The sequence below is a fragment of the Cinclus cinclus genome, chromosome 1, assembly GCF_963662255.1.
Source record: "Cinclus cinclus chromosome 1, bCinCin1.1, whole genome shotgun sequence".
Lineage (NCBI taxonomy): Eukaryota > Metazoa > Chordata > Aves > Passeriformes > Cinclidae > Cinclus > Cinclus cinclus.
Window position 1 is genome coordinate 1071058 of NC_085046.1, and position 23132 is coordinate 1094189.

At 51.9% G+C, this 23132-nt stretch overlaps 1 protein-coding gene across 1 annotated transcript; it reads left to right on the forward strand.

The window, feature by feature from the left end:
* The first annotated feature begins 17 nt into the window (after nt 1-17).
* Nucleotides 18-16452, forward strand: CCDC12 (coiled-coil domain containing 12). Its single transcript, XM_062493119.1, has 7 exons — nt 18-157; nt 6207-6277; nt 12990-13069; nt 14367-14428; nt 14981-15015; nt 15414-15490; nt 15773-16452. The coding sequence occupies exons 1-7, from the start codon at nt 32-34 to the stop codon at nt 15850-15852; spliced, it is 531 nt and encodes a 176-aa protein (XP_062349103.1). The 5' UTR covers nt 18-31; the 3' UTR covers nt 15853-16452.
* Nucleotides 16453-23132: the final 6680 nt, after the last annotated feature.

Consider the following 23132-nt stretch of genomic DNA (forward strand, 5'->3'; position numbering starts at 1 on the left):
GGGGGGGGGCGGGAGAGACGCGGGGTACAAGATGGCGGCGCCCGGCGGTGGCATGGAAGGCCCGGAGGAGGCCGAGGGGTTGGTTTTGGGACGGCTGGAGGAGGAGGCGCTGAAGCGGCGGGAGCGGCTGAAGGCGCTGAGGCAGCGCACGCTGCAGGTGGGGCCGGGCCGGGCGCTGGGAGAGCGGGGACAGCGTTGGGAGAGCGGGGACAGCGCTGGGAGAGCGGGGACAGCGTTGGGAGAGCGGGGACAGCGCTGGGAGAGCGGGGACAGCGTTGGGAGAGCGGGGACAGCGCTGGGAGAGCGGGGACAGCGCTGGGAGAGCGGGGACAGCGTTGGGAGAGCGGGGACAGCGTTGGGAGAGCGGGGACAGCGTTGGGAGAGCGGGGACAGCGCTGGGAGAGCGGGGACAGCGTTGGGAGAGCGGGGACAGCGTTGGGAGAGCGGGGACAGCGCTGGGAGAGCGGGGACAGCGCTGGGAGAGCGGGGACAGCGTTCGGCCGGGGCTCGCGGTGGGGCCTGGGGAGAGGCCTGGGGGAGAGCCAGAGGGTCCCACGTGGATCCCGAGTTTTTTTGGGATGTGGTGGGAACAGGATTTGGGGATGTTGGGGTCCTAGAGGGGCTGGGGGTGTCAGGGGATCCCAGGTGGATCCTGAGTTATTTGGGATGTGGTGGGAACAGGATTTGGGGATTTTGGGGTCCCAGAGGATCCCAGGTGGATCCCGAGTTATTTGGGATGTGGTGGGGCAGAGGATTTGGCACTTCCCGGCCCTCACCCTCTCCATTTGCAGCCTCTGGAATATCTGGAATGCTGCTCCAGGGCAGGGGTGGAATTCCCATTTCCAGAGGGATTGAAATCCCTGTGGACTGGCCCTTGGGGACCCGGATCTGTGCTGGGAGCAGCTGGGCTCTGTGTCCAAGGATTTTCCAACCTCAAGAATTCCCGGATTCCAGAACTCAGACCCTCTTTTCCCATCACCAGTGGAGGCAAAGTCTTGGAAAAAAACCACAATTCCAGTGATTTTCATTCTTTTCCTCGAATGTGACCTCCCTGTTTCCTGCCAGCATTTTTCCACGGGAGGGTTAATTCCTAAAAAAATCCGGCAGAAAATTGCCAGGATTGGATTTTCCCGCTGCTCCTTAATCTCCCCTGCCATTCCCATCTCCATGGTGATGGACACAGAGATTTTCCATAATTCCCCCCCTTTTCATCCCTCTCCATTAAAAGAGGATTAAAGGTTCCTTTGGATCCCAAGCCCCATCCCGGGCTCCTTTCATCTCCTGGAATTCCAGCTGGATTTGCCCTTTTTGCCGGAGCTTTGGGATGGGATCCATGGAAATGAGGAGTGACATGGAGCCTCTTTGGGATCAGCTGTGGAGACAGGGATGCTGTGCCAGCATTCCTGCTGGGAATTCTCTGCTGCTTCTCCCTCTTATTTCATGGAATGCTTTGTTGGAAAGGACCTCCAAGGTCGTCCCATTCCTAAGGCAGGGAATTCCAAGCAGCTCTTTGCTTTTTAACGGAGAATTCCTGGTTTTCCAAGAATGGAAAGCTGAGGGTGGGAAAAGAAAAAGGGCAGGAGAGAAGTTTTTCCAACTGGGTGGATCCAGTGTCATTCCAGAGGGATGGAAGATGGACACTGGAGCTCCAAACTCTTGGAAAATACCTTGGATATAGAGGGAGACTTTTCCCAGCCATTCCCAGCCCTCACGGGAGAAATGTGGGAATTCTGTCGTGATGTGGAAAAGGTTTGGATTGAAATTCCTGCTCTGTTAAAACTAGGAGCATCCCAAAATCCCACATTTCTTTTGGGAAGGGCCCTTAAAGCTCATCCAGTTCCATGGGCAGGGAACCCAGAACATTCCAGGCCTGAAATCCATAGGGAAGCAACCCCAAGGCTGCAATTCCAGCAGGAATTCCAGGTTTTAAAGGGAGTAAATGCTGGATATTCCAGGAGGAGCCACCCCAAGTTGATCCCGAGCTGGTGAAAATTCCAGCAGTTTTTTTGGAGCAGCTCAAGGTCATTGGGAAGCTTCTCCAGCTTTTTCCTGCCTTTTTTTTTTTTTTTTTTTTATTCACCCCCCCCCACCCCCCCCCCCCCCGTTTTTTTTTGGGAGTTGTGAAAGGCTTTTCCTGGCTTTTATCCCTTTCCTTTATTCCCAGTTGGTTCCATCTCCTCTGGCAGCTCATCCCTTTGTTTTCCAGCCTTAATTCCAGAAATCCAGGGAATGCAAATGATCCCAAGCTTCAGATCTCTGGGAAACGTTTCAAGGGCAACACTGGGGGGAAAATAAAAATCCTTGGAAGTCCAGAACTTCCTAAAAATTAGAGAGAAGCTGAAAGAAGGAAAACATCTCAGAAATATTCCCAATTTTCCCTGTTTCTTGCATCCCTTATGCTAAGGAATCCTGCTTTTCCTGGAGTTTTCCTGTCACTCTGGTGTCTCGTGGATGGAATCTTGGGTTATTCCCACTGAAGACAATGGGAATGTTCATGGAAAAACCTGGATTGTGTCCCTGCCTGTGGAAAAATCCAGGGTTTTTTTCCGGAATTCTCTCGGGGTTGGAGGCACCAAGAACAGAGAAAAAAGGGAATTTCTTCCGTCCGCTCCCTCCGTTTCTGGATGAGATTCCATCAAGGAAAATTCTCCAAAAATGTTTAGGTGGAAAAAATAATGGGAGAGGAGAAGAAATCAATGGAATAACGAGATCCCAGCTTGGAAATTCCATAGAAAAAATGGGAGGCTGCTGCAGGAGCCTCCTTTGTCCACAGTGCTGGGATTCCCAAGGGAATCCAGCAGAGGTTGAGCTGTGGGAGAGCTTTTTGTGGGAATATATTCCAGAATTATCCAGAGAATTTAAGTGAAAATCTGGGAATTTAGGAATTCCTGCTTTGGGATTCCCGCTTTTCCTTTCTTCCTGTGGAAAGTGGGGGATGAGGGACTTAATTTAAGGAAAAAATTCCTTGCTGGGACAGTATTTGGACACATCCCGGATTTCCAGCTTTTCCCCTTTTCCTTTTCACCCTTGCTGAGAAATTCTGGGATTTGATGGCTCAAAGTTCCACTCCGAGGGAATTCCCCAGGAAAACTCCCTGGGAATTCCTCATCCTGTGGGGAAGCTGCTGACATTCCCAAAGGAGCCACCCCTCAGCAAAATCCAGATGGGATCGCTGCAGGAATTTCTGATTCCGTCTTCCATCCCAAAATTCCCAATCCCGGAACTCCACGGCTCCTTCTCCTGCTTTTTTTTCATCCCTAAATCCTTGAGAATCCGGAGCGTTCCCGTGTTTTTGTTTGAAGGAAGGGTCTCCCATTGCTCCTTCCCTCATCCCTGCTCCGGAGCATTCCCTGCGTTGTTCCTCGAGCTGGAAGAATTCCTTTGGCTGCATCCCAGGCTTTTGTTCCCAGCTGGATTTGCTCCAGAACCACATCCCTGCTCCTCCACACCTTCCTGGTGGGAGAGGCCGGAGCAGGAGGAAGGGCTGGCACTGCTCCTTTCCGCAGGCTTTTCCTGCTTTTCCACCCTTTCCCTGCTTTCCCAAAATCCCGGACAATCCACGGTCCCGCGCTTTGCCGTGTCCTGTCCTCACTCTTCCCATTTTTTCTTTCTTTTTTTTTGTTTTTTTTTTGTTTTTCCGGAGCAAAGCTCCTCGTGATCGAGTGCCAAAGGCTTGGGAAAAGTGTTGCTGTGGAAACGGAGCCCTGGGAAGTTTTTCCAGCCAGGATAAAACACTCGGAGGGCTCCGAAGGATCCATTCCTATCCAAGATTTTTTTTTTTTTTTTTTTTTTTTTTAGGGAAGTCAGAAAGGCTCCCAGGGCTGGAGCACAGGGAATGTTTCACCTTGGAAAATGTTCCTGGAGGTTCTTCCCAACAATTCCAGCCTGGGAACGTGGATTTGGAGATAAGAGGGGAGTGGGATGGCTCAGGTGGGATCCCAGATATCCAGAGATGGAATCCTCAGGGCAGGAAAGGCTTGGAGCTGCTGGAGTGAATCCAGAGGGTCCCATGGAGCTGCTCCCAGGGCTGGAGCCCCTCGGCTCTGGGAAAACTGGGAATGTTCACCTGGAGAAGGGAAAGATCCAGGATGCAGGGCCTGAAGGGGCTCCAGGAGAGCTGGAGAGGGACAGGACACAGGGAATGGCATCCACTGCCAGAGGGCAGGGATGGGTGGGATTTTGGGAATTAGGAATTCCTGGCTGGTGTGGAATTCCCAGATTTGCTGTGGCTGTCCCTGGATCCTTGGCAGTGTCCAAGGCCAGGCTGGAGCAGCCTGTGGAAGATCCCTGCCCATGGAATGGGGTCATCCTTAGGATCCCATCCAATCCCATCCAATCCAATCCAAGCCTTTGGTGCCCGTGGGCTCAGGAAATGTTGGGAATTCAGCTCTGGGAATTCAGGAGTGGCTCAATCTCCTCCCTCCCACCCGTGCCCTGCTCCATAGGAATGAAAGTTGGGATAAGTGGAGCTGAGCAGTGTTTGCTGTGTCCATCCCTGCTGCCATTCCTGGGAAATCCAGGAATGCTCCTTTCCTGCCCTTTTTTCCTTCCCTTTCCTGCCTTTTTTTTTTTCCTTCTCCCCCCTTTCCCCCCACATCTTCCTGGAAAACCTTTGCCTTGATTTTCTAGGAATGTCCCCAAGCCTTTGAAAAACTTTGGATTTAATAGGAAAGAAGCCAGAATTGGGAATTCTGGGGAAACTCGTGGCAGGATTGGAATATCCCAAATATTCCAACGCCCAGGGAAAAGCAGGGATTGTCAGGGATGGGAACAGCCAGGGCTCCTTGGGAATGTTTTTGCCAAGTGTTTCCTTATCTTTGGAACCCTGTGGATAAAATTCCAGCAGGAATGAGGAGAGGAAAGGAATGGGAAAGGACTCAGAGTGTGGGGAGGGATTTGGAATTCCAGGGATTCAAGGGCGGCCAAACATTACCCAGCTTGGAGCTCCAGCAGAAAATTCCAGAGGGCTCTTCCCAGTTTTTATTGAATTTAAGGAGCAGGGATTCCCTGGGAGCATCCCAAAATTTTAAAACAGGGAATTAAAACAGAATTAAATTGGGATTTCAGGGATGACTGTTGTTTGTTTTTCCCTTGGGAAAAAAACCCCAGGAATATTTTCCTTGTCCTTGGAGCAGGAGCTGAACCTGGAATTCCAGCCCCTGGCTCCCTTCCCTGTCTGCTGGGAATGTAATTTTTAACTTGGATCGTGGGACAGAGTCTGGGAGAAGAGGGATCCAGGGAATGAGTCAGCAGTTTGGGAAACATTCCCAGGCCTGGAAGAGCTCCTGGATAATGCTGGGATCCTGGAATTGGCGTTGGGAGAAGGGACGGGACACAGGGAATGGATCCCAGTGCCAGAGGGCAGGGATGGATGGGATATTGGGAAGGGATTCCTGACTGGGATGGAATTCCCAGGGAATTCCGTGGCTGCCTCATCCCTGGAAGTGTCCAAGGCCAGCTTGGAGCAGCGTGGGATACTGGGAATTCCCTGCCCATGGGATGGGATCATCCTTAGGATCCCTTCCCATCCAAGCCTTTCGTGCCTTTAGGAAAAGATAGGAATTCAGCTCTGGGAATGGAGAGGGCTGTAAATCTCCTTATTCCCAATCATTTTCCATGGAAAGAAAAGTTGGGATCCAATTGGAGCTGAGCAGTGTTTGCTGTGTCCATCCCTGCTGCCTTTCCTGGGAATTCCGGAGCTGTTCCTGCTTTTTTGGGAAGTTGGGAAGCTCGTTTCCTTCTGGGATTCCAGAATTCCATGGCTGCTCATTCCTGTCTCCTCCTGGGCACCATTCCATCCATCCCTGCTCCTGCCTGGGTAATGAATGGAAGTGGGAATTCCATGGCTTTTTCCTGGGATCTGGTGCTGCCAATGGAGCCTCTTTCCCCATTCCAGAGGAACTGGATTTTGCTCCAACGTTTTCCTGGAGCTGGAATTCCTTTGTTGTGCTGCTCCCTGTGGGATTCCATGTTTTCCATCCCAAATGAGAAATTATGGGAAGAAAAGAATCCTGCTCTGTGAATTCCCAAATTTTTATGGCTTCTCATCACTCACTCCCAAATCCTTTCCTACCCCTTCTCTTCCTGTAAGTCCCAAAATATCCCAATCCCAGAGGATTCTGGAGCTGTTTGCTCTCCCAGTTTTCCAGAGAAGCCAAAATCTGAGGGATTATCCCTTTTTTTTTTTTCTTTTTTTTTTTTTTCAGAACAAGGAGAGTGGAGAACCTGCATCCAAAATTCCCAGAGAAGATGAGGAAGAGGAGCCGGTCAAGCACAGGTAATTCCTTCTTTATTCCCACTTTTCCCTCTGGAATGTGCTTCCCAGGAGGATTTTCCCTTGGCTCTCTGCGATGAAACAGGAATTCTCTGTGGGAATTTGGTGCAAATAATTTGGGATGAGGGATGGGTGGATTCATCTCGGAGGAAAAATTCCATGGATTCAGAGGGAAAAGATGAGGCTGAGCGAGCTTCCCTGAATTCCCAGCCCATTCCCACATGGATTAAGCAGGAGTTGGTAGTTTTCCATGGATTCTTTTGGCTGTTTTCCCTGGAAAACTGGAGCATGATCCCCGTTGAGGCAGATCCAGCTGATTCCAAAGGTGTTTTCCTGCTGGGAAAATCCCAGCAGGGCTTTTTTTTGGTGGGATCACAAATTTGGGTGGAAAATGTGGAATGTGGCCTATTCCCATGGATTTATCCCTAAAAACCTCCTCTGTGGGAGAAATAAACCAGGGGAAGAAAAAAAAAAAAAAGAGAGAGAGATAAATCCTTTGGTTTTTTTTTTTTTTTTTTTTGGGAATGACTCGTTGGAAAAATCATATCCCTGTGGAGAAAATCCCACAGGGATTTGAGTTTGGAAGAGCAGAATTTCTTTGGAGAGGGAACTTTCTGTGTTTGGAATTTGTGCCAGAAAAGGCTCTGGAGGTGAAACCAGAGCTTGGGAATCTCCTGAATAATGAATGGATCGGGAGCTCTCGGATTCCAGCTCCGCCACCGGATCCGGAGCCGACGGAATCCGGGTTGGTTTTCCCATCCCTGCAGCTCTGGGCCTGGCTGGAATGGGGAATTAATCCTCCAAATCCCCCCCGCCCCACCCCCCCCCAAAAAAAAAAAATTCCTGCTTTGAGCTGGTTTTATCCCGGGAATCGCTGCTGGGATTGCCTGGAGGGATCCGAGGGCTCTGCGGCATTCCCGGTGTTCAACAGCGCCAGGAAAGGAGATTTTCCATAGATTTTCCTTCATCCAGTGGCAGATCCAGACAAATTCCTTCCTGTGCCTCAGGATGATCTCTTGGAAAATCCAAGGAAGTTGCAAGTGGAGAGGAAAGTGTGGATTGGGAAATTCCATCCTGGCTTTCTCCTCCCTTTTGGGTGGGGGAAACTTTGCTTCCCCACGGATTTTCCTGTTTTTCCACCTTTCCCATCTCAGCCTGTTTTGCTGGAATGCAGAGCGAATTTCCCAAGCCAAATTCCAGCAAAATCTGCTCCACGGGAATGCTTGAATCCCAAATTTTGCTCGGATAATTCCCAACTTTTGATTTCCTTTTGCTTTTCTTGTGAAATGTCCCTTTTTCCCCATGGGAATTGGATCTGGAAGAGCCCATCCCTTGATTTCCTCTTGGATTTGGATTTCTCTGTGGAAAAGGGAATTGTTGGGCACTGCTTGCCTGGGGAAAAGGGGAAAAATCCGCTGGAATTTCACGTGGATTTGGGAAATGAGGAGTCCTGGTGGCTGGAATTTCCCTCCCCTCCAAAGCACTTCCAGGAGCTGGGCTGGAATTTCCAGGAGGAAGGAATTCTCTGGGATAGGGAATGTGGTGGTTCAGGGAATAATCCCATGGTTTGTGGAGCAAAATCCCGGGATTTACCCTTCTGGCTGCTTTGCTTCAGCTCCATCCCAGCCCATCCAGGTGTGGAATTCCAGGATGGATTGGTTTGGAAGATTCCTGGATCCCTGGGATCCCGAGGATTCTCCATGGGCTCTGTATTCCCAGCTAAACCCAGGCTCTGCCCCCTCAGGAATGGCTGGAGAGGGAAAACTCTGGGAAGGAGCTGGATATCCTTGCCAGGGCATGGAGTCATCCTGGGAGTTATCCAAGGATTTTTTTTTTTTTTTCCCTGCTTTTCCCTCTGGCTATGAATGGATTTGGGGAATTCCCTCTCAGCCACTTGGGATATGGGGAAATCCCATCAGATTCTATCCCCGGAAGTTCCCAAGGCCGGGTTGGACAGAGCTTGGAGCAGCCTGGGATAGCGGATTCCATTCCCAGCCCATGGAATGGGATCATCCTTAAGTCCCTTCCAAGCAATCCATTCTGGAATTCCGGGATTCTCCAACCCCTTCTCCACGTTTTTCCCTCTGCTCGTTTTTCCCAGGAAAAATCCCCTGTGGAAGGCATTCCATAGAATCCGTGGGAATGCTTTGGGTGGGAAAGGACCTTCAGGATGATCCCATCCCATCCCATCCCATCCCATTCCATGGGCAGGGGCAGCTCCCACTATCCCAGGCTGCTCCCATCCACCCTGCCTTTGGACACTTCCAGGGATGGAGATTCCTAACTTTTCTGTACCAGTGGCTGCAGGAAGGACAAGATTCCCTCAATTCTGGTTTTTCCCAACCTGTGCTCCCATTTTTTGGCCCCTTCCTGCTCCACTCCGACCTCCCCATCCCGTTTTTTCCTTCCTCATTTTTCCTGCACATTCCCAGCCCTACAAGCCCTGCTCTTCTCCCAGGAATTCCAGCTCTGATCCAGACTCTGGGAATTCTCTCTGGTGCCGTGAAAAACTTGGATCCTTTGGATTTTTGCGTGCTGCTGCTCCGCCTTTCCCAGGAAAAGGGTGTGGGAGGATTTCAGCCTTTCCGCCTCATTCCCGCGGGGTAAAACGCTGGATTTGGGAATCAGGGACCTGCTGGAGCCTGGAATTCCCATCCCGAAGCGCTGAGCCTTGGAACTGGGCTCCTTGTGCCTACAAAGCTCCTCGGAGGTGGGAAAAGTGGAGCTAAAGATCCAAGGAAAATCTTGGAGTGGGACAAAAATAACCTCGATTTTCCAGCTTTAGGAAAAGCGAATCCACTTTTCCTGAAAACCGAGCCCTGCCCTTGGACGAGGAGTTATCCTTGGAAGTCGCAGCTCGTGCTCTGGGGGAGGAGCGGGGTTGGGAAACCCGATCTCCCTAAGGAATTCCTCCCTCTGGAATGTCACCGGGCAGGTCCGGAGCGCCTTTGTTTGTTAATCCCTGCCTCCAAATCCCTCGGGATTCTGCTCCAGAGGGGGTTGGGCTCGCCAGGACAACCCAGGACGTGATCCCTTTCATCCCGGAGTGTGGAAATCTCTGGGAAGGGGTTTAGGATGAGGAAAAGAATGGGAGAAAAAAAAAAATCAGGAGTAAGAGTGGGAGGCGAGGATGATCTTGGGACACGGGGAGGGTTTGGTTGGCAATTCCTGGGATCTGCTCCCGCTTGGACACGGACATGGAGCATCCCAGGGATCCCTTCCCACCGGGAATGTGCTCAGGAAAAGGAGGAGGAGTGGGGATGGGAATGGGCAAAGCTGGGAACTGCCACATTTTGCTCCAAGCTGGAAAAGGGAAAACAGGGATTGAATCCACCTGGAAGCTGAGAGCACCGGGATTCAGGCTGGGAAGATTCCTGAGCTGGCTCCATCTTGAAGGTTCTGATCCATGTTTTGGGCCTTCCTCCCTCTGGAGCTGTGGATTTTCCCTCAGGATGGAGCTGTTCCATCCCTAGGGAAGGATCCATGGAGCTTCCCGTGATCCCAGTCCTGGCTGGATCCTCCTGGAGAGGCTGTGGGTGATCCTGGATTTTCCCTGGCATCAGGATGAGCTTCCAGAGGTGACACCCTGCTCCTTCCAGCCCTTGGCTCCACATTCCTTGGCTCTTCCCACTGCTTTGCTTTTTTCCAGGAGCTGTTCCTGGGAATTCATCCACCCTGTGGTGTTTTGGGCATGGATTTTTTGGGTGCTCAGATTCCCTGGGGGAGAATTCCTGGGAATGGGAGCATCTTTCTGCTCCCAGTCCTTGCGCTGGCTGCATGCTGGGGTTGTGGATCTGATCCCAGGAATTCCAGCAGTTATCCCGTGGCCATCTGAATGTTCCCAAGGTGCCTCCAGGGCTCCTTTTGGTCGAACCTCAAGGGTTGAAATTGGGTTTGGATCCATCCCAACCTGGAGGAGCCGCAGAAAACCATGGATGAGGTTTGTCCTCGTTCCAGTGTTGGTATTCCCAGCGTGGGTGGGGTGGGAATGGTTCGGAATATCATCTAGCTCCAGCAGAACCCCACGTTCCACGTGGATTGTGGCCTTTGTCCCGGTTTTATTCCTGGATATCGAAACTCCCAGTGTCCAACTGGAAAAGCTTAGGTGCTTGGGAAAACCCTGTGGGAACAGGATGGGAATCCTGATGGATTTGGGCCCTTCTCCAGCTCTCCTGGAACACCTGGATGTCTCCCAATCCTTGCTCCAGCAGGGAGCACATCCTGGGAAACCAACCAGCCTGGCAGGTTTGATGTGGAGAGAGGTGGGATTTTTTTTGGGATTCCTTCCTTCTGGAGCCGTTCTGGGAGCAGGATGGGCTTGGACACGCTCGGGAGCTTGGGCAGGAGCAGCTTTTCCAGGGAAGAGCTTTTCCTCAGGGCAGGATCTCCTGGATCTCTGCCTGTTCCTCCTTTGGTGCCTTGGGTGAGGAATCCGGGAATGTTGGCAGCACCTGCTGGAGTGAATCCAGAGGATCCCATGGAGCTGCTGCAGGGTTGGAGCCCCTCTGCTCTGGGAGAGCTGGGAATGTTCCCCTGGAGAGGAGAAGGATCCAGGGAGAGCTTCCAGCACATTTCCAGGCCCTGAAGGGGCTCCAGGAGAGCTGGAGAGGGACTGGGGACAAGGCATGGAGGCACAGGACACAGGGAATGGCTTCCACTGCCAGAGGGCAGGGATGGGTGGGATATTGGGAACTGGGAATTCCTGGCTGGGCTGGAATTCCCAGAGCAGCTGTGGCTGCCCCTGGATCCCTGGCAGTGTCCAAGGCCAGGTTGGAGCAGCCTGGGACAGTGGGAGCTGTCCCTGCCCATGGCAGGGGATTTGGAATGGGCTCATCCTTCAGATTCCTCCCAACCCAGCCCATTCCAGAAGGATTCCATGATGATTCCGTGATCTCCAGACATTTTTCTTCTTGTTCCTGGAGGTGAAAGCCTCATCCTCTGGGAGCAGGATTGGGAAGCTGCTCCTGAAGTAGCTCCAAGTGACTTTTGGGAATAACAACGCGAGCAAGGAACCCGTGACTCCAGAGGAAATCCGTGGTCCAGCTTTTCATGGCAAAGCCATTCCCGGTGCTTCCTGGACAGCTGGAAGGCTTGGAAAAATCCATGGAGTTGTTTGTCCCATAAAACCCGTGGGGCTGGAACAGTGAAGCACAAGCCAAGCTTGGAGCCAGCTCGGAGGGGCCTGGTTTCCATCGGGAACACTCCAGGCATTCCACACATTCCCAGCATGCCGGTGCCAAGGGCCTCTTCCCAAAAAAGCTGTGGTCCCTCCTGCTTCCCCAGCCAGGAGCTCCAGGCCTGAGGGAAACATGGATTTGGGATATTCCCGAGCCAAACCAGGGAATGTGCCGCCCCTGGTGGTGTCCATTGCTTCCCTCTGGAATGCTGCACTCTTCAAATCCTCCCAGTTCCTTTTTGGGAAAGAATTCCTGGCTTGGAGGGTGGGGAGGGGTTGGGCTGGAATTCCCAGGCAGCTGTGGCTGCCGCTGGATCCCTGGGAATGTCCAAGGATGGGCCTTGGAGCACGCTGGGATCATGGAAGGTGTCCCTGCCCATGGCCCTGATCCCAAGGGACACTTCCATTCTCGAATTCCATAATTTACCTCGGCGAGGTCCTGGAACACATCCTGCTGTTCCCAGCATTCCCATCGAGTGCCTCAGACTCTTGGCCAAGAGATTCCCATGCTGGAGCAGGATTGGGATGGAGTGGGAAGGGTTGGATTTTCCAGCTGTGCTCTGGTGACTTCCGAGGTTGGATTTCTTGTGCTTCCCATAAAAACCCGGTCCTCTTCTTCCCAAGCTTCTCCTGGAGCATTTATCCCAATGAATCCCATTCCCTGAGCGTTACCTCCTTCATTATCCCTGTGGGCTGAGCTGTTCCATGGATCCTGTGGCCTCCAGAGTGTCCTGCAGGTGGGATGAGCTCCTGCAAGCTGGGTTTTCTGGGCTTGTGGCTTTGGGAATTCCTCTTGAGGCTTGCAGGGTTTGGCTCCAGTGAGGAATCCCTCATGGGAACGAAGGTGTCCAATTATAGCCCAAATTAGATGGGAATATCCTGGAATTGTGGCCGAGTTCCGACTCTTGAGCTTTCCTGGAGAAGATGAAAACAAGGAAAAACTTCCAGGTGATGTTTGGGTTCCTCATTCCCTCAGCTCCACCATCCGTTTATTCCAGAACTGGGATTTGCTCCCTGATTTGTCACTTCCAGAAATGTTTGGATAATCAATAATCCTTTTTTTTTTTTTTTTTCCCTCCTGTCTTTCCATGATTTTGGATCTTTTTCCACGATTTTGGATTTCCATTTTTTTCCATGATTTTGGATCTTTCCCGGGTTTCTATCCTGAGTATCCCAGTTTTTAGACCCAAAAGGTCGGAGCCAGGTGGGAGTTGGGTTCTTCTCCCAGGGAACAGGACCAGGACAGGAGGGAATGGCCTCAGGCTGTGTCAGGGTGGATTTTGGGAATATTCCTCATGGAATGGGGAATAGGAGTCCCCATCCCTGGTGATCCATGGATTTGGCACCTGGGGACACGGATCCATGGTGGCCTTGGCTGGATCAGTGGATTTGATGATCTTGGAGGCCTTTCCAACCTCAACAATTCCACGATTCCATGATTTCAGCTGCCTCTGGCTCCTGATTCCAACATCCCTGCTTTTCCTGAGTGCCCACTGGGGCATCCTGGATTTTTCTCACTGCTCTTCCTGCTTTTCCCAGGGAGATCAAGCTGCGGAATTACGATCCCGAGGATGAGGAGCTGAAGAAGAGGAAGCTGCCCCCGGCCAAACCAGCCTCAGGTGGGAAAAACCGGGAATGTGGGAAGGGAAACGAGGGCCTGGAAAGCGAAAACTCCGTGCTCTTCCCAAGGTGGGAGATCCACTGGGATGAGGTGTCCATGGAGCTTGGTGGGGTTGGAATATCTGGAATATCCTCACACCCAGCATTGCACAAGAGGGGTGGGAGCACTCCCAGGCCCAAATCCAAGGATTCATCCTTGGAGGAGCCTTCCTGCAGGAGCCTCCTGGGAATTGTGGCTATGTTTGGTTGGATTCATCTTGATGGAGATCTTGGTCTGGAGTTGAGGGCGTCGGGGCTGGAATTTCCTCACCCAGAACTTCCATAAATCACCTGAGGGGAAAGTGGAGGAGTTTCCTGAATCCTGAAATGAGGTGTTTTCCTGGAATGAATCCCTTGAAAAATGCCCTGAATAAAAAGAGAGGGCTGGGAATGGTGGGGGATTCTGGAACTGCCCTTTCCTTGTGTTTCTGTAGGACCTTAAAACTTCCATGGGAAGGCAAAGGCATGGAAAGGCTGGAGCGTGTCCAGGGAAGGGAACGGAGCTGGGGAATTCCTGAGGGAGCTGGGAATGTTATCCTGGAGAAAAGGAGGCTCTGGGGGGTCCTGGTGGCTCTGCACAATTCCCTGACAGGAGCTGGGGGGTAATTGGGATCTGCTCCCAGAGAACAGGGAATAACCAGGTTGGATACTGGGAAAATTCCAGTTTTCCTGCAGTGGTGGAGCCCCATTCCTGGAGGGATTGAAATCCCTGAAATTCCCACTTGGGGACATGGGCAGTGCTGGCCTTGGCAATGCTGGGAATATTTGGATTCAATCCAAGAGGGCTTTGCCAACTGAAATTGTTGCTCGATTCCATGAAATCCATGTGCTGGAGTGGGATGTGCTCCCTGGTGCCACAGCCCCTCCATGTGTGGCTTTTTCCATGAGTGTTTTCCCATTATCCCAGATATCTCCAGACCTTTCCCCAAGGCCTGGGCTGGAGTTTGACTCCTCCCAGATGTCCCAGGCCTGGAAATGAGTCAGGGAGAGCAAAATTCCCAACCTTTGGAGCAGCTGATCCCTGCAGATGTTGGGAAAAGAGGCCTTGATCCCAACCGGCTTCCGTCATTCTCAGATAATTTTTATGAGTCTCCGGGAAGGTTTAGATACTGAAGGGATCCACTCACTTGTGGGCACCAGGTTTTTAGGTAAAGATGTGGGAATGGGGTTTTAGGGAAGATTTTGGGAGCTTCTGGAGCTCCTGGTGATTCCCTGGAATTCCCAGTTTTCCAACACTGATCCTGTTTCCCCATCTAGTGGAGGACACGGTGAAGGAGCAGCTGGAAGCGGCCAAGCCGGAACCCATCATCGATGAGGTGGTGGGTAAAGCTGGAGCTGGAATTCTTGGGAATCCGCAGCTGGAAATCAGGATCTGGGAATTCGGAGCAGGAAATCCAGATCGGGAATTCAGAACTGGAAATCCAGACCAGACCTGGGAAATCTGGATCTGAGAATCCAAACCTGGGAATTCTGGACCTGGGAAATCTGGATCTGAGAATCCAGAGCGGGAAATCTAGATTAGGAAATCCAGAGCAGGAAATCCAGGCCTGGGAAATCCAGATCTGGGAATCCAGAGCAGGATATCTAGACCTGGGAATTCTGGACCTGGGAAATCTGGACCTGGGAATCCAGAGCAGGAAATCTGGACCTGGGAATCCAGAGCAGGAAATAGATCTGCGAAATCTGGAATGGGGAATCCAGAGTGGGAATTCTGGACCTGGGAAATCTGTATCGGGAAATCTGTATCTGGGAATCTGGAGCTGGAAATCCAGATTGGGAAATCTGGATCTGAGAATCCGGAGCTGCTCCATGCCAGGTCCAGGCTGGAATGTTGCCTGTGGCTTTCACTGATGTCTTCTCTCCTTCCCTAGGATTTGTCAAACTTGGCTCCCAGGAAACCTGACTGGTGAGTGCCTGTGGAATGCTGCTCCTGGGAAAAGGGTGTTGGAGTCAGCGGGGGTGTGGTTCTAACACTGAGGTTGTACTGGAAATATCCACTGGAAATATCCAGGAAAACCTGATTTGAGGGTTAAAAATGCCAGGAAAACCCCGTGGGAGGTTGGAACAAGCTGATCCTTAAAGACCCCAACCCTGAGCATTTCATGATTCCTAGAAGTTGGAAAACCCTCCTGGCTGTGGGGGGAGACACAATTCCCTTTTCTTGCTGGTTCTTCGGAATGCTTGTCACCGAGGGATGGGTTGGTTTTGGGGTGGTGGCACTTGGGAAAGAGAAGGAATTTCCCCTGGGAAGGGTGAGCCCTGCCTGGCTGTGGAATTGTGCTGACCTCGTCGCTCTCCTCCCAGGGATTTGAAGCGGGACGTGTCCAAGAAGCTGGAAAAGCTGGAGAAGAGGACCCAGAGAGCCATCGCGGAGCTGATCCGTGCGTTCTGGAGCCACGGGAATGGGGTGGATGGAGGGAATTTCCAGAGGGATTCCATGATCCATGCTGGGAGCTCGCCAGGCCGGGGAGGGGTTGCTGGGGCTTGATCCCTTCCCAGATGGATCTGGGAAGGTGTTGGTCCCAAGGAGCTTCCTAAGGAGGCTCCAGGAGCGCTTGGATTGTGCCAAGGGAAGGGTTTCGGGGTCCTTCACTGGGTCACTCCCAATCCAACCAATCCATCCCAACCAATCCATCCCTTCTCCATGGCTTTTCTCCCGGCAGGAGAGCGCTTGAAAGGGCAGGAGGAGGAGCTGGCGTCGGCTGTGGGATCAGCAAAGCAGGAGGGAAGCGACTCCGACTGAGGAGAATCCATCGGGATTCGGATCCATCCGGATCTGCCTCACACCGACTCCACCTCCCTCAGGTCCCTCCCTGTTCAGGACTGCTCATCCCTTTTTCCCAAACTTCCCCAATCCTGCCGTGCCTGGAGGAGAGGCAGATCCAAGGAGTCTGGCTGGCTGCTGCTGAACTTCCATGGAACTTCTGGGATCGTGGGCAGGTTGATGGGAGCAGGACAGACCCCCCCCAAATTAGCTGGAACTTCCTTGGAGCAAGGAAAAGTGGGAAAACTCCAGGCTGGGGCTGGAAAGGTCAATCCAGACTTGCTGGGAAAAAAAAGCAGTCGGATCTTTTCCCAGGGATTGGTGCTCCTGTTCTGTGCAGAGACTCCTTGAGGTTGTGAGTATTTGGGAATATCCACAGCCAGCCCCAGAATTCCTGTGGGAAGGGGCTGTGTGGCTCGGGAATTGTTGGCTGCTCTGCATCAGGCTGAGTGTCACGTGGGATTTGCTTTGCTCCCGGAATTTCCCGACCCTCCAGGAGCGTGTCCTGCTCCTCCTCTTGGGGTTTTTTTATTGTTAATGGATCTTTTCCTAATAAAACAATTCCATGTGAGAAAAGTTGCCACTTGTCCTGCAGAGGAATGGGAAGAGGAGCAGTGGGATTAAGACCATGGAAGTTGGAGTGGGATTGAGTCCATGGAAATTTGGGGAGGAGCAGTGGGATTGAGTCCATGGAAGTTGGAAGTGGCCACAGCAGGTCGAGCAGAATTCCTGGATTGGGCTGATCCAGGTTATTGTGTGATCCAGGTTCCTGGGGTGATCCCAACCCTGTGCCTCTGGAAAAGGGGATAAGAAGAGCTGATCCGGTTAATTCCCACATCCTCCTGCTGTTCTCCTGGTGGGTGATTCCCAGGGTGATGGATCCTTGTCCCTGTGCCAGGATCTGCTGCTTCCCACTGCTCTGTGCTCCTCCATGAGGATTCTCCACCTGCAGTAATCCCATTCCAGCTTCCAGGGGATGCCTGGGAGCAAAGAGCAGCTGGAAGATTCCTGGATTTCTCCTCCATTCCTAGCTTCCTTCCTTCTCCTTGGCTCTCCTGTTCCCAGTGCTTGCAGCCATTCCCAGGTGTGTGGGGTGGGCCAGGCTTGGTGTTGGGATGTGCCTGTGGATTCCCTCTGGATTCCCTCTGGATTCTCTGGTGGGAAAACACCTGACTGGGAGCCCAACCGTCTGGACAGGGGGTTTTCCTTGTTTTTCCTTGGATGGGAGACATCCAAGTACCCCTCACCCTTGTCCTGGGGCAAAATATTTCTGGAAAAGTAGTGGGAAGGTTCCATCAGGGAATGCTGTGTCTGCCCCCAGATCCCTGGAAGTGTCCAAGGCCAGGTTGGATGGGCCTTGGAGCAGCCTGGGATAGTGGGAGGTGTCTCTGCCCAAGGAATTGGGATGGATGGGATGATCCTTAAGTTCCCTTGCAACCCGAATTGCTCTGGAATTCCCTGATTCCATGGAGCTGTGGTATCTGTGGAATGCCCTGTAGATGTCAGCAGATTTCCGTGCACAAAACTGCCGTGTCCAGCTATTCCCAGCAGCTGGAATCTGGATAAAGCCTGGCTGGGATGCTGCCAGCTGGAATTCCCATCCCTGCATCCATCCCTGCATCCATGCCTTCCTTCCCTGGCTGAAGCCAGATCAAAGGTGGGAAGCAAAATAATTTTCCCTCATTGATTTTCAAGGAAAAAAATTCCCTTTAAACTCGCTCCAGTTCCAGTCACAGCTTTTCCAAGTTCCTGAAGGGATAATTTTCACTTTCAGCTCTCTCAGAAAATCCGACTTGTAAATGAAAAATCCCAATGTTTTCATTTAGGACAAACCTCAAGAGAAAAGTCTTGAATTTTCCCTTTCCCAGGCATTTACTGCTTTTATTCCAGGCTGAAATTAAGCCAGGATCAACTCCAGAGGCCTGGAGAGACGCAGGATCCTGGCATGGGAGCAGGATCCCAGTGTGGAATTGTGTCATGGTATACGATTGGGATCCTGACATGGGGCAGGGATCCAAGGGTGGGAGTGGGATCCTGGCACGGGAAACAGATCTTGGAATGGGATCATGGAGTGGGGCAGGGATTCCAGCATGGGACAAGAATTCCAGTGTGGGACTGTGCTCCTGGCATGAGGCGATGGTCCTGGAATGGGACAGGCATCCCGGTGTGGTGCTGGGGTTCTGGTGAGGAACGGGGATCCCTGTATGGAAAATCAGGGATTCCTTCATCCGCAGGAAAATCAGTTTTCCTTTGGCTGATTTGGAGCCTGGTGTCGCTGCCTTTTGTCGGGAAGATGCGGACAGTTCTGACACGGCCCCAAACTGACACCGGGGTCAAATCCGTCCCTCAGGATCCCCCTGGCCATTCCCTCTGGATTATCCCCCGCCAACATTCTGGCCTTTTAAAAATCGGGATGTTTCTTTCTCCCCTCCTTGGAAATGCCACGTCCCGCCCTCTTCATTGGATTCCCTCCTGTGCTCTCCACACTCTGGCCTTGCAAGTTCTGACATCCCTCTGTCCCATAAAACCAGGCCCTGGGATGCTCCTGGCCGGGATAAAAAGCACCAGGGTGGGCTGGAATTTGGAAGGAGCCTCTGACGGCTCCGTGACACGAAGCAGGAGCGGCCCTGGAGTGCTGGAGGGGTTGGGATCCTCCAACCTGCTGGGATGATGGAGAGGAGGCTTCATCCCGAGCCTTTGGCCCTCCAGGCTGTGGTTTTGGGGTGGTCACACCCACGGCCAAGGTCTGGCTTTCAAGTGTCCATCTGCTGCAGGGACATGAAAGGAATTCCCAGTTTTTTGACAGCTGCTGAAATTCCTTTTGTGGTGCTCCCGGCCGGACTCTGCCCAAGCCGAGGGTTTGTGCTGCCTCTTCCAGCTCTGGGAGGATTTGGGATCGTTGTTGTTTCTGGGAACAAATCCCTCTGCTGGGCTGACTCCACAGGTCCCAGGCTTCCAAAGCAGGTTCCTGGGAATTTTTCCTTTGGAATGTCTGAGCAGAGCAGGTGGGAATAATTTTCTCCTTGAACATTTGGGATGCTTGGAAAATGCTTGGCTGTTTCCAAGGGAGGGTTGATGGAGGGGGTTTGGCAACACTGGGAGACCTGTGGCAATGGCAGGGGGAGACTGGAAGGATCCCATGGGATGTTTCCTATGGCACAGGATACTTGGATGTGGGAAGTGGGAGTCCACGCATCAGAAATGGCCTCTGAGGGGGTGGGGATGGGCAGCTCTTGGAATTCTTTGGTATTTTCCAGAGGGATGAGACCCCCCGCCCCCCCTGCAGAGTTGCCCCCAGCCCCAGGGTCTGACCAAGGACTCCAATGAACTTCCAGTCAGGAAAATTATCCCGGGACTTTGCCATCCTTTTATCCTCCTGCTCCGTTAGTTTGTTGTTCAACTCTTCCAGCCAACATTGCAGGAATTGCCTTGGGAAGTTTTCCTGTGCCTGTTCCAGGAAGAATGGAAAATGTGGGTGTTGGAGCTTGGTGGTGCAGCCTCTGCTGGACACAGGCCGTGGGATTTGCTCCAGCACCTGCTCCGAATTCCTGGGAATGGCAATGAGCCCTGCGCAGGGATGAGCACATTCCTGCTGGGATCAGAGTCTGTCAGATCCAAAGGGAATTCCTGGATGGAGAGCTGCTCCTGCTGCCCATGTTGCACTTCTCTGGATCCCTGGAAGTATGCAAGGCCAGGTTGGATGGGGCTTGGAGAAACCTGGGATAGTGGGAGGTGTCCCTGACCATGGAAGTGGGATGGATGGGATGATCTTTGAAACCCAAATAGTTCTGGAATTCCCTGATTCTGTGGAGTCATGGAATCAAGCTTTTCTAGCTCTGGTCACTCCATGGAAGTGCAGAGAAGGTCGTTACTTGGAGCTGGGACAATTGGAGTAGGTTCCTTTTGACCTCTGCTCATCCCGTGTCCATCACTAATGGATGGTGAGTGTGGAACTCGTGTCCCTTTGACCATTGCAGGGTCATGGAATCATGGAATGCTTTGGGTGGGAAGGGACATTAAAGCCCATCCAGTGCCACCCCTGCCATGGCAGGGACAGCTCCCACTGTCCCAGGCTGCTCCAACCTGGCCTTGGACACTGCCAGGGATCCAGGGGCAGCCACAGCAAATCTGGGAATTCCAGCCCAGCCCCTCCCCACCCTCCCAGCCAGGAATTCCCAGTTCCCAATATCCCACCCATCCCTGCCCTCTGGCAGTGAAGCCATTCCCTGTGTCCTGTCCCTCCATCCCTTGTCCCCAGTCCCTCTCCAGCTCTCCTGGAGCCCCTTCAGGCCCTGCCAGGGGCTCTGAGCTCTCCCTGGAGCCTTCTCCTCTCCAGGGGAACATTCCCAGCTCTCCCAGCCTGGCTCCAGAGCAGAGGGGCTGCAGCCCTGGAGCAGCTCTGGGGGCTCCTCTGGATCTCTCCAGCAGCTCCAGGTCCTTGTGCTGTTGGATCCATGGCAGTTCTGCAGGTGAGGTCTCACCTGAGGGGGCAGAGGGGCAGAATCACACCCCTGGATACTCCTTTCCAGCAGAAAATTTCAACTTTTGTACAGAACCCCAACCCCTTTCCTCAGCCCAGCTAGGCCGTTCCTAAAGAGGTTTTGCCATTGGTTCAGAACTGTTCTTCCTTTAAAAATCCCTGTTAAAACAAGAAAACCAAGAGCTGCTTCCAGCCCTGTAGGATTTCCTCCCCCACACTTTGTATTATGATATTTGAAATAAAAACACCCTGGGAGTTCCCATAAAAGTCCTGCTGAATTTATGACGTGATTGTTAGAGAGCAGAAAACGTCCAATAAAAAGGAATTTTCAACAAGAGCCCAACCTCCCACGGCTCTTCCCGTGCTCCATCTGCGGTAGATGGAGCTGGAAGGAAGAAAAACATCTTGGAGGTGTTTGGAGATTGTAAGTGTAACTAAAAATAGCAAATCTGTGCCTTTATTAAGGATTTTTCCCTCTGGGGAATCTGAAGGATTGAGGAAAAGTGGAAGTTGGATGAGGTCATCCCACCCAGGTAGCACCAAGAAAGTTTTTCCGTGGTTTTTCCCAGGAGCGTTTCCTTTCCAGCTGCCCGGCTGCGGGATTTTGACCTATTGTTCCCAAAAATAATGACATGAAGAGAAAAGAGGGAAGGACTTGGCGTTCCTCTGTATTTAATGGAGAATTATGGATGTTTGGGAAGCTGAGGGTGGTTCTTGCCCTGGGAATACTTGGCAGAGTCATCCTGGCTTGATGTTTTCCAAATTGCTTCCTGGGGGCACTGGAGCTACTGGGACTGTGTCCTTCAGAAAGCTGAGGAACAGCTGAAGTGTGGAATTTCTTAAGGACCTGTCCGTGTCTCTGCATGGAGCAAAAGTCGGAAACTCCAAAACACTCCAGAGCGTTTGGAGATGTAAGAAGGCTCTTCCCATGCCTGTCAACACTTGGAGTCAAGAAAGAGAAAAAAAATTCCCAGTTGGTCTCTGTTGGAGTTGGGGTTGGATTGCGCCAAAGAAAAAGACAGCCTGGAAAGTTTATTAATGGAAATGCCTGGAAGTCTCAGGGAGGCCTGAAATAGCAGGAAAAGCATTTCTTTCCATGTTCTCCCAGCTGGAAAACTGGGACAGGTATTTCAGTGGCAGGGTTGAGTTAAATGAATCTGGAAAGTTCTTCTGAAGGTGCTGCTGGGAATTAGCTCCACACCTCAATCCTGTGAGGATTCTGCTCTCCTTTATCCCTTTGCTGCCTAAAACTCATGGAAGTCAGGAGGAGTTTGGATGATGAAGGATCTTGGAGTTTGGGAGATGAAGGAGGAGTTTGGCCGATGAAGGAAAAGTGTGGATGATGAAGGAACTTGGAGTTTGGGAGATTTAGGAGAAGTTTGGCTGATGAAGGAAAAGTCTGGATGATGAAGGAAAAGCCTGGATGTTGAAGGAACTTGAGTTTGGGAGATGAAGGACCTTTGATTTTGGTTGATGAAGAACCTTCAAATTTGGCAGGAAGTCACGTTGGAACATTCCCACTTCCCAATGATCCAGTGGGGATGATTTCCTTGCCTCCAGTGAGGATGGAAATCCTTCCTCATTCAGTGGGAATAATAAAGCAAAGGGATTTTAACCTTCTTGGCGCTTCTTCAATCCTTGGTGGTGTTTTGGAGATGGAGACTCCAACCAGGCATCTCCCTGCAAGGGGATAAAGAGGCAGAGCTGGAGCTGTTGGAAATCCAGGGAAAAACTTCCACTGGCTTCAATGAGTTTGATCCAGATCCATGTGGATCCCATTTCCAAGCAGAGCGTGAAGCGTGATGGGAGGTGAGTGAACATAATTGCAAATTAAAGTGCAGCTTAATCAGTTGGGAATGATTTAATTCCTGGGTTTTTGCCAGGATGAGCGTCAAGGAAGACTGAGTGTTTTGGGGAGCTGACAGGAATTTCCTGCTGGGATTGTCCATAGGATCATGGAATGATGGAATTCCAGACTGGTTTGGGTTGGATGGGTCTTGGAGCAACCTGGGATAGTGGGAGGTGTCCCTGCCCATGGATGGAACGGGATGATCCTGAAGGTCCCTTCCATCCCAAACCATTCCCTGCTCCTATTCTACAACAGCTTCACTTCCCAAAACACCTCATCCTTTGTTCCAGAGGATTCAATCCATCCTGGGGAGTCACGTTTCCCAGACAGCTCCCTGTGGAATTAACAATTGCCTGCAGTTCATACATGACAACACCACGGGCTTGGTGACTTGTCCTTCCCTTCCCCTCTCTTTCATCCCATGGCATTCCAGAGCCCAGGACTCCTGGCTTGCAAGTGGCTGTTCCCATGAAAACTTCTCCAGAGAAGCTGTGGATGAGGACTAAAGCAATTTCCAAATCCTCCTCGCAGCCGTGCAGGGACGCACGCGTGCTCCCGTCTCCGACCAGGAAGAGCCAGCCAACGTCAGGATGCAAATTTATGCAAAGTGCCTCGTTCTGCCATGGAAAGCTTTTCATTCTTGACTCTGCTCCAAGCAAAATCCCATTAGGTCCTAAAAATTAATTTCAGGCACGTTTCCCCAGTTGTTTACAATTCCCCTCTCCGCTAATTCCAGCTGCATGCCGGGCCCCTCCTGCTGCTCTCCTTGATTTATTCCAGCATCATTTGCCGCCTCCCTGCAGTTGTGTTGTGTGTGTTGGAAAAGCAGAAGATTCCAGGGTGGGATTGTGTTTGGGACGGACAGAAGCTTTATCCCTGGATTCCTGATGGAGCTGTAAAGCAGGGTGGGATGAAGGGCCGGGATATGCT

Bases quoted from the DNA above. Each gene is read 5' to 3' on its own strand.
- CCDC12 (XM_062493119.1), top strand. From the start codon at position 32: ATGGCGGCGCCCGGCGGTGGCATGGAAGGCCCGGAGGAGGCCGAGGGG. The intron at 15,016-15,413 runs GTGAGTGCCTGT...CTCTCCTCCCAG, and splicing joins GCTCCCAGGAAACCTGACTG to GGATTTGAAGCGGGACGTGT. The intron at 15,491-15,772 runs GTGCGTTCTGGA...TTCTCCCGGCAG, and splicing joins AGCCATCGCGGAGCTGATCC to GAGAGCGCTTGAAAGGGCAG.